Below are 11521 nucleotides of genomic sequence, written 5' to 3'. Positions count from 1 at the left end.
ATACTCCTTAAAGGTGTATGACAATCTAATTATTACTCATATTAAATGACATGGCAACAAGACTGAACAAATAACTTGTGTGTGCGATATCTATTTAAACACACACGAAACTGTAAGAGAATAACACGCAGAGCTGAACATTTTCTATGCTAGCATTACATAAATGGCAGAAAATTCAGTTCATCCTGAGATAAAATTCTTGATAAGAAAGTGGGGTTCATTGCAATTCTAATGTTCATATCACTAGTCGCAGTTAAGAAAGCAGCCAACCTGTAGAAACACTCAGCATTAAGGCTGCATTAACTGATGAATACTTTTTTTTCTATAGATTTGAAACAATATGTTAGTGGACAGCAGGTTGTGATAGATAGTTTCTTTAACTTAAGTCTTAAAATGTTGCTTCAGAAATTTTTATCATTTATATCAAATATGATCTTAAATTATTGATCACTTCTTGTTTTCTGTGTTTACTCAGTCTCTTGGGAAAAGCTTGTGATTCTGGTTATTTTTGCTCCTGCTGGTTCTGGTGTCACACTGAACAGGGTTACATTCATGGACAGCTCAGGCTTGTTCTGTCCAACCATCAGGTGGCGCAAGTGATTTTGCATGAAAGAGTTCCCAAATAAGTATCATAACTGACTTGGAAAAATACAGTCTGTGACAGCAACATAACTAGAAACAACCCACTGAGAAATGTGTTAATTTATCTTTTTATCCAAAGCAGAACCATCTTTTCTTGTCTTAAACTGATGACATCATCACAATATATTGCAACAAGCATCTGTTACATTGCAGTTTTGATTTCACTCATTTACTGTGTAAATTATTGCTCAAACAAAGCTTTTGAGTTTAACCAAATGGGCGTATGGATGAGAAAAGGGACATAAAGTTGTCGTAAACATAGAGTAGTTGTAGAACAAAGTAGATGATGTGAGCAGAGCCTTGCTGAGTTTTCTATTGTCATCCAGTGAGTCTGCTGGATAACCTGAGTAGAAAAAACATAGTCTCTGCTCGCAGCTGTGTAGAAAACTGTAGAAGACTGAGCAACAGGCTTGAAGCTTTTTCATATTCTAGTAGTCTTTGAGAAATGAAATGAAATGAACGTGGCAGCACTGCTGAAAGAATTTTTATTAAGCAAATGGCAAGCAGAACAAACTTGTTTTTCTTTCCTTTTTTAACCTTTGCTATGAACTCAAGATTACATTATCTGTGTGGCACCAACCAAACACAGGCACCTTGATGACCCTGTTGTGAAACCTGGTTTTAAAGACTTAACAGTTTCTTCAGACTCTTTCTGTTGTCTTTGGCACATATTTTTATTTATTTTCTATTTTATTAGAACATGAAGGTTTTGTTTTTGTCAATGACCTTCTACTGCACTTGTATGCCTGTGAAAAGTTGTAGCCTTTTCAATAGGCTCAGAATGAGTTGTCTTAACAAACTGGTAGACAATGCATGAATAGACAGTTTGACCTTATGGGAAATATGCTTAACAGCTGTATTGCTGAGAGATGGATATAAAGATGGATACCAGCCCCATTCTGCTACACTAAGTATAAACATTCAACCCTTAATCTTAGCTTTGAATCAACAAATGAAAACAAGGAAACAGCGGACCCAGCTCGAGAAAATTTGGGCTTCAATCCATATATATTCTTCTTTAAACTTAACAAAAGCTAAATTGTGAGAGGAAAAAGGGGGAGTTTGTAAACAGGTTGTGTAGGTAAGCAACTTGGCCAGGCAGAGTTGCAGTCACCCTTTTTACTGTCTGTGGCTAAAGAATTCAAAAGTTGTTCCTTGTCTTTATCCTAAGCAAGGAAAACTTTCTTCTATCATAAATAGTTTAAACACACACTCAGAGTGTCAGCGACCATCACATCACACTTCAGGCGAACAATTAATTTCCCAATTAAAAAGAATGTCACAGAGACTGTAGCTTCAATTGGAACACATGAGAACTAAAGAATGTGTTGCTGAAATTACAAATGATGTTTCTAAAGTTGTTCTGAATGTTGTTTTTTTTATACACACACAGACACACACACACACACACACACACATATATATATATGTATATATATATATATATATATATATATATATATATATATATATATATATATATATATATATATATATATATATACATATATATATATATATATATATATATATACATATATATATATATATATATATATATATATATATATATATATATATATATATATATATATATATATATATATATATATATATATATATATATATATACATACATATATATATGCCTTTTGCCAGGCCAGGTTCACCATGAAACACAGGAACAGATGAAGAAAGATCAAGCTATCTGGGTCAATAGAGACTACTGATGACATATTTAACACCCTAAAGGGTTTTATTTTTATGTGTTTTATGTGTAATTTCTCATTTTAGCAGTATGCAAACATGTTGTTTTATTGTTGTTGTTGGTGTTTTTTTTGTTTTTTTTTTACATAATTGTGTAAAATCTGCACTTTACACACTACGAAACTGAAAAAGCAGCCACTTTATCAGTTTGTCATGTTTGCATTGTCGGGTGGTTTATCTCATAAAGGCTGACAAAGCATTAAGCCAAATGAGCCGAGATATCAAGTCATAATGATACAGTGTGTTTCTTTCAACAATTCACTTTAATGTTTTGTTCTCAAAAATGTCATATCAGTGTCTGAGATGTGGGAGATTTGTTCAAATAGACCAAAAATTGGGTGACACAAACAGAATCGCTGGAAGGAGGACGGCTGTCTTCTGTTCGCTGTAGCAAAGAGACTAGGCTGGTGCTTCTCTGAGGTGTTATTTTTTCTTTTTCTTTTTTTTTTAATTTATGGCTACTGTGGAACTTGAACCATTTTGGAAATATGTTGGAATGTTTTAGCCTTCTTTTTGTTTATTATGCTGTAATTATAAAACTGGGGTTAACTTTAATATATGTTGTTGGTTTTAATCTTTGTTTCTCTGTGTACTTTGTTATACACACACACACACACATGCATATGGTCCATCAGGATACCCTGCTGGCATCTTTAATTCCCTCACCCATTCACACCAGAATGCCAAACTTAAAACTTAATAGGTCCTAAGAATTTGGACATGGTTTTTAAATTTAGTTTTGTTAAACCTTGAAACCAAGTCTTGACTTTCAAAAAAATCCCTCTGTCCATGGGGACAAAATCATAGTCCCCTTGTTTTCAGAAAGTACTATAAGATGATGTGCAGCCAGGTTTAGGTTGCCATTATGACAGAAAAACAAATAGACATGAGCACTCCCATCAGAAAATCATCAAACAATGCACACACCTTGTAGAAAAAGCTTTTGCCATCACCACAAAGCATTTCTATTCCTTGGAGTTAAATTATGGCTATTTGACACCACATTCAGTGGGAAAATGTTATACTGCAGTTATATACCTTAATAAATGCTCAAAAGTACATATCAAATACACGTGAAGTCATTGAATTGGACAAAATCATTAAGATTTCAATTGTAATCCTGGTTCTTACATGTTAGATCACTGTAGAAAGCAGTAATTGCACAGCTCAAAAACCAAGCAAACATCAAACGTTGAAAGTGAGGAGTTTTACTATAAAGTAAAGTGTTGGGACATACTTTCTTTTAAACACTGACATTTTCTCGGTCTGCTTTAAATCTGTTTAATATAATAAGTAGCATACATCAGAATGATTTTGACCACATTTATCTAGAACCCAGGTGACTTTCTGTCCTTCAGGATGTCTGTGAACAGCCAGTCATCCTCACTGGGAGGTGTTGGAATGGGGCGGTGCTCATGGTCACGGGGAGGAGCAGAAAATGACTGAGCCACGCCTTCAAATGGTGTAAAATCAAGGTTGTTTTCACTGTTAACCAACATGCATGGGCTCTCCTCCTGAGAGTGCTGGTTTGTCTGCATCTGTGTGATGTTGCAGTGGGATCTGATGGAGGAGAAAAACTGGTCCTGGTTTACGCTTTGTGATAGTTTTACATGCATACATTGCTTTTCTGCTGTGTATTCACTTTGTCTCTCCATCTGTGAGTTCCTCTGGTTACTTTGTAAGTAGTTTGTGGCAAATACCTGATCTCCATGGCAACTATATGCATATTCACAATTAAATTCACCTCCCTCTGAGTGCAGGTCCTCCACCCCAGTGAAACTGTGTGACAGGACTGCAAATGTATCATTATCCTCAGCACTGACCTCAAGCCCACCATCACCTTGGCATGAACAAATACTGTCAAAGTAGCATTCTACATCTTCTTCCACATCCAAGCGTTCTGAGTCCTTATTGGCAGCAGTGAAGAGGTCCATTATGTCTGTCAGCTGACTCTCAGGAGTGCCCTTCTGAGTCTGTGCGCAGGCTGAGAGGTCTGTCAGCATTTGAACGGAGAAATCGCAGGAGTCAAGAGACAACGGAGAAAGCTCTTGGGAAAAGGAAGGAAGAATGTCTTCATTTTGTTCAAGCTGAATGAGGCTTGAGTTGTTTAGAGGTGTTTGAATTTCTTTTGAGAGGTTGCTGATTGGCCTAAGTTGACTTTCATGAAGAAGATATTCAGAATGAAAGAGCTCCGCCTTGTGAATACAATCTTTATCTGCTGGAGAGCTCATAAATGATAATTCATCAAGCTTGGGATTTTTTCTCTCCCCTTTCTGTCTTCTTTTACTTTGGTTGCTCATTCTGGGGGTGGAAGCGGGGGACTGTGTTTTGCGGTGACGTTTCCAAAGATGTCTTAAGTCTGACTGCTTCTCACCGCCCCCAGTTTCATATAAGTCAATGAAGCCGTTGCTTCTAGACTTTGAGATACAGATGCCATCTGTAGCTTTATGATCTTGTTGAGTTGAGATCTCAGGATCAGAAGTTGTGTTACCTGATGTGTCAGATGTCTCTGGCATGTGTGATAAAAGAGATGATGTGGTCTTCTCGCCCTCGTTAAAATAAAGAGCCGATGCAAGTCTGTGGTTCGCTGCCTCTATGTCTGCAAATTTTCTGTTGACAAGAAAGAAAAGATGACATGCTGAGACAAACAAGAGTTGCTTTAAGACTTTAAGCCAAAGGTTCACAACTAATTTAACTGAAGTATTTTAAAAAGCATTATTTGGAGCCCCTTTCAAGAAAAATGGTTTATCTTTATTTTTACCCCACAGTTCTGTGGACAAAAGGCTACAAATAGCAACTGTTTAGATTACATATAGCAGGGACCACCTCAGCTTCTGAAAGAAAGCAAATTAACATTTTTTTCTACAATGCATTAAGTTTTTCCTCATTCTGTGATTGATTAATATTCAGTTTTTAAACCTGAAGAGGTGAAGGTATTAGTTTTGAATGTACAGGAACAAAACAAAAACAGCAATTACGTCTTGTCATGTGACAGTAATGTCTGTTTTCTCTCTCTCTCACTCCCCCCTTTTTCAGCTTCTTAAAGTGTATTTTAAGACTTTTAACCCCTGAGATTTTCTTGGCATTTATCCCCAGTTTGGGAACTACTTCAAGTCACTCTTAGAACAAAGTGTATCACATTTTCGACAACAGTGTTTGCTGATGACCCAACACACCTCTGTATCATGTTGTGCAAGAAGCGACGGTGGTTGACCTGCCGTTTGGATGGTCGGTTCTTACGGGGTTTCTGCAGGGTCCTCATCATATGACCTGCTGCTGAAGTTACGAAGGTGTAGAGGTCACGACCCCAAGGCACGCCTCGGTCCAGACCAGGCTCAAGACTGACAGAAATGGATGGCCGCATGGCTGAGAAATGCAGGTAGGTTAGTATGTTTATACAGCAGTTTGATGACATCTGATGCTTCGTAGTGATTCAAGAGATCAGATAAGTAGTTACACTACAATGTACAATCTATTTATCTGTGTTTTACCATATACCATCTATCATAAAACTACTGCCAAACTTTTATGCAAAGATAAATGTACTGATATGCCATTATTGAAAAGCTTTAACTGATAGAAGTCTAGTCTGATAAGTACTTTGCATATATTTTTTTTTGGACTTTTCCTTCAGTTCATGTAATTCATGGATGTACGTCTTAAGAACATGAAAGGACAAACTTGTTTTTTCTTAAACTTCTGAAAAGGTTTATAATCAGATTGTTTATTGACTATCACCCCTGACAGCTCATTGTACATGTGACCAAACAAAATGCAAAGTCATTAATTTAGCAGCTGGCCCTCCAGTGCAGCCCGAACCTTGAGATGAATACACTCAAGATGAAGTGAAGATGACAGTGCACCTAGGCATACATCACTGATGGAACCCACCAAGACTAACAGTTTTGTGTCAAAGGTGAATAAAATACAGTTTTTATATTTCTGAAGTGGAAGTCAAACACCATCTTGACCATGACAAGGCCCAGCAGGGGATGTACTGTCTGCAGAAAATAAGGATGACCTGTGAGAGGAGCTTCTCACAACATTCTACATTAAAGTTAAATCTTCAACTCTGTTATGAGCTTTCATTACCATCTGCAGCAGCAAGTGAAAACAGCTGAAAAAAAATCGGCAAAATATGCTTGCTCTCTTTCAAGACCTGATGCTATTACTAATTTTCAAAGCAGGTTGGGAAATGACTGTAATGTTATAAAAATGTATGTTGATTTTATGTAAAACAACATAAATGTAGTTTTGAAAAGGAATAAAATACTACAGCTAAGCCAGCTCAAACTGCAGTTGGGTACCTTTCTATCATTTTTAATTCACCTGGGTGTGTGGCATGCAGGATTGTTCTGCTAACAAAAACAAAAAACTACACATCTTGTCCATCCAATCTTTTTTTGTCTCTATGTTGTTGTTAATTGATGTTTGTGAGGCGGTGGAAGTGGGTTAACCTTGACTTTTCAACATTTTGTTAATGAAACATTTCCCAGGAACGCCACAGTACAGATGAAATGTATGTATGCTTTAAAAAAAATCAACAAGTCTCACTTTAATGCTTCAATTTATGATTAATTTATACATGTAGGATTTTGTAGAGTTAAAATGCTCCCATACAATTTTCCTCTATCTTTCTTGTCTTGTTTTACAAGATGAAATAAGGATATTTAAATAAACTTTGATTGCACTGTGAGCAACAAATATATTCCTGTTCTGTACGTTAATATCAGTCAATGTCAATGTCGTACCAAATTTGTCAACAGGAGATAAAAACAGAAGACAAGGAAATAAAAAAGATTGCATTTGGCATAAAATTCCATGTGTTCCAATAAATCGATGACATTTGTGTTAAAATATTTATATTACACTTCTAAGAAACTGATTTAGACATAAATACTCAACAGGCTTTTATCTGATGACTCTCAGAAAAGCAAACAAGTACTTATTGATATATAAAATTATCGTTAACAAAACAAACCCGGCTGCTCTACATAGATTATATCTCTAACACAAAAAAACAACAAAATCTCTCTTACCTTTTTACTTTCTGGCTGCTGTTTGCCTTAGTTACCTCTACAAGCTGCAATGAAGACTGGGGAGGCTGCTGCTTCAGTGGGAGGTGTGGCAAGTAGGTTTAGTAAATGTGTGTGTGCTCTTATTGTTGACCTGTGTGTACAGATCAAGTGAAGAGAAGTCTGTGCTCATTGCTTATGACTTCTCTATTCTCTTGCAGTATGAATGGAAAGCACGTTGGTAAATTGATGGAGGAAGAGAGACACGATGAGAGGCAATGAAAAGAAACTAGCAATTACCTGAGAAGTCACCCGCTTGAGGAAGTGTGGGCACACATCTCCATTGTGTCCCACGCTAAAAGCAGCTTGTTAAATACTGAGAAATATAAACCCACCAGTTGAAGCAGTTAGCAAACCCTTAATTGGGCCGCTTAAACTCTGGCCCCAATTATCACATTCTCAGTGGGAAGAGCTAAGATGGTTGCTAGAGGCTTTAATTGACCTTTACATTTCAATAGCACACCTTCCAAATGTTGAATTTTACATATCTGTAGTGGCAGGTGGGTTAATGGGGTGTCCTATTCACAAAGATAAGAAACACATTGGTAGATATTTTCAAATCTGACACACAATCTAAAACTGATATAAAAGGTTATGTGACTTCTAAATGGTCTATTTTTCATGGGTTTTTTTTCATGTTTCATGACCCGACCCCAGATAAGTGGCAGAAAATGGATGGATGGAGGAATTCTTAAAAAGTTGTATCTTGAGAAGATATTTCTTCTAAGCAGTATGGGAGAATTTTATCAATCGGTCTTCTTTCTTTATGTGAATGAATTGACTATTTAGTAAATCTTATGTTACTTGGTTCCGTGGAGGAAACCATCTCATGAGTGGTATCTATTTTTAGTGACACCACATGTGCTCCTGACCAGAGAGCTGCAGAGCTAACTGACTGCTTTGGGCTCAACTTCAACACCTCACCCAATTTGAAAAGTCTGTGGTAAGTCTCAAACGGTTTGATGCTGACATGAAATGAAATTACTTTTGCAATTTAGTAAATCACACTGTGTCAGGTTAAGCAGTGTGTGCATTTATTTGTAAGCACTGATCAGTATGACTTTGCAATGATCTTCTTTTGTGTGCTAAAGATTATTTTTCAGTCATTTTAAAATCCTTCTTCCCATGTGGTTCTTTCCCAGATTCCTCTCAGTAGCCTGATAAAGGTTTATCACACTTTCCCTGCAACACTGGCAGAACTTTGACCCATTGAGAAGACCTCTGTCGCTTGTAGATTGCCCCTCCTCCTCCTCAGTGTCCAGAAGAACCAATCAGAACAGAGTGGGTTTCTCTTTGGTGATTGGCAATCAAAGGAAAGGGTGAAAAGAGCCACGCTGAAAGGTAGGCTTGAGAATTATTTGGTTTAAAAAAATGAGAGCGAAAAAAATATCTCCAGTATGTTAATTGAACCTTTGTTAATGTTGCATGTCTATTCTTTACACATCCAGTGTTTGTTCTGGACAGAGGATCCATCATGAATAGGGCCTGGGCTGTGTTCAAGACTCACCCATACATCAGCAACGTTTTGGGATACACAACTCTGTTTGCCTCAGCTGACCTTATACAGCAGAGTGTGCTGGGTGGAAAACCTTCCCAAGGGTCTTCATCAAAGGATTCAGTTGGCATTGACTGGCATCAGACAGCTCGGGTGGCGACCGTTGGTTTCTGTTTCCATGCGAACTTCAACTATCACTGGCTAAAGGGGCTGGAGAGGATGCTGCCAGGAGGTGGAGTGAAGGCAGTGACAGGAAAAGTTTTGGTGGACCAGTTTATTGCAGCTCCTCTCACTATCAGTGCATTTTATATTGGTGAGTTATATAAAATAAAAAGAATTATAAAATCATTTTGCTGTGATTATTTTTATTGCATGCCTCTGTTTGTGCTTCATCTTCTAAACAGGATATGAGGTAAGTTGTGTTATTCACCTGTGACATCAGAATTTGATCAAATGTTTATTTTATAAATGAATAATGAGTTGGCTTTAGATGAAGAACTGTAGAATATTAACTCCTCTAGCCTGAATGAAGAAGCATGAAGAAGAGCCAGAAAAGTCCAGTGAAATACCTTTGTATAATCAATTTAACAAGCGGTGATTTCTTTAAATAAATGGTCTATATCTAACACATCGCTCATTTGTTTCCAACATTAGGTCATTTGTGTACTGATTGTTTCCTGTTTTCATTTGAGAAATAAACTGCAATTTATCCAAATAATGAACAGACATAAAACTGTAATATTTATATGCTTTTGATACTGAGAAATATCACAAATTTTGGCTTCCAATATAAAATTACATTGGTTTAAATGATCAGCAGAGACATAAACAACAGAGAATAAATCAATCAGTGATTTAACAACCACCTTTGTCTTTTAGGTTTAAGTTTACTAGAAAACAAAGATGACCCACTTGAAGACTGGCGACAGAAATTCTGGACATCTTACAAGGTACATTTTACAGTCAATGTTTATCTTTACCCCAAAAGGTGACAATAAATCTATCTATCTATCTATCTATCTATCTATAGACAGGGGTGGTGTACTGGTCAACAATGCAGGTGAGATACTGGTTTTCTTTTGCACATACTAATTGTGACACACATTCAGCATAAATTTTATCCACTTTTTCTTAACTTGCTCAATTACAGGCAGTGAACTTTGCATTCGTTCCTCCTGTGGCTCGGACAGTGTTCCTGGGAGGTATCGCACTGACTTTCACAATCTTCCTGTGTCACCTCAGACAGCAGCGCAGCCAAAAATCTGAATGAACCTGAGACCTTCATATGCAAGTTTGGTTTTTCTTTTGTAAAATCATATTAACGAAAAGCAGATTAGATCTTCTGAGGAAAGTTCAATTATCTTATTATCTTTTTATGAATGTGAATTAAAATGATGCTGCAGTGAATGACTTTTATCACAATGATGTTAAAGTTGCCGTTTTGTTTTGAATTGGATTTTTGGACTCTCTAACTTGCACCAAGAAAGGGATCAATTCGTAGGTGTGTGTGTAATGTATTCCTCTGTTCATCAGTCCTCAGTTTGTTGAGATCATTTCCATGTGTTTTGCAGCCAATAAAGGAATACGTTTAACATTTTGCATGTTTCATGTTACTTGGAACAATAATAAATAATGAATTTTTACTTAAGTCACCCAAAAATTAAATACTAAATAGTAAAAACCACCTTCACAATACAAGCACTATTTACACTACAAACACTATTTATTATATCTAATTATAATAAGGCAATTTTATAGTTTTTTTTTTTTAAACTATTTTTTGTAGTTAAAGGAAAGACAAGTTTTTCTGTATAGAAAATTTCCTGTACAAGGTAATTTAAGTACTTTACATAAAAGCATTAGAGGAATTACAGCAGGATGCGTCTATCATACATCTGAGCTTAGCACTGTGGCCTCTCAGAAAGAAGGTCGCTGGTTCGATCCTTGACTGGGGGAAGGTTCCAAAAGAGGCCATTCTGTGCGGAGTTTGCATCTTCTCCTCATCTGCTTCAGTTCTTTCAGTGTGCAGACAAAATGCTCCAGGTACTCCGGCTTCAGCGCACCGTCCAAAGACACGCACGGTAAATTAACTGGTAAATGGCCATAAATTATCCCTGGTTGTTTGTCTCTGTATTGATGCTGCGATGGACTGGCAACCTCTAGCTTGTTGATAGCTGAGGTAGGCTCCAGCTTTCTCACCTAATATCTTATCATTTGTTCATTTGGTTCACCAAAAAATGTAGTTGTAATACATTTGTTTACAATGTAAACAAATGTATTACAACATGTAATACAAATTACATTATTCATTTGTTCATAATCAGTGGTTTGGCACTGGATAATCCGCTCAGAAAACAGAAAGCCAACAATTATAAATCTCAATAAATTTAAAATGTAAAGATTTTTTTTTTTTTTTTAAAGAAAAGAAAAAAAGCAATTATTATGCATTATTTTTTCCGGTAGAGGACATTTCTTAATAATTCAAATCATACAAAGACACTCATTGTGAATCCTGTACAAAACAGATCAAATGGATAGGTAT

General features: G+C 36.5%; 1 protein-coding gene across 1 annotated transcript; it reads left to right on the top strand.

The window, feature by feature from the left end:
• Nucleotides 1-8958: 8958 nt before the first annotated feature.
• Nucleotides 8959-10249, top strand: LOC306756111 (mpv17-like protein; the record flags this gene model as incomplete). The annotated part of the gene is made up of 4 exons (XM_079240773.1): nucleotides 8959-9292; nucleotides 9859-9929; nucleotides 10010-10039; nucleotides 10130-10249. 4 exons carry the CDS (start codon nucleotides 8959-8961, stop codon nucleotides 10247-10249), a joined length of 555 nt encoding a protein of 184 aa, XP_079096899.1.
• Nucleotides 10250-11521: the final 1272 nt, after the last annotated feature.

Source organism: Telmatherina bonti (assembly GCF_933228915.1).
Source record: "Telmatherina bonti genome assembly, chromosome: 5".
Classification (NCBI taxonomy): Eukaryota; Metazoa; Chordata; class Actinopteri; order Atheriniformes; family Telmatherinidae; genus Telmatherina; species Telmatherina bonti.
The sequence above is the reverse complement of the archived record's forward strand: the minus strand, read 5'-3'. Positions and strand labels throughout refer to the sequence as shown.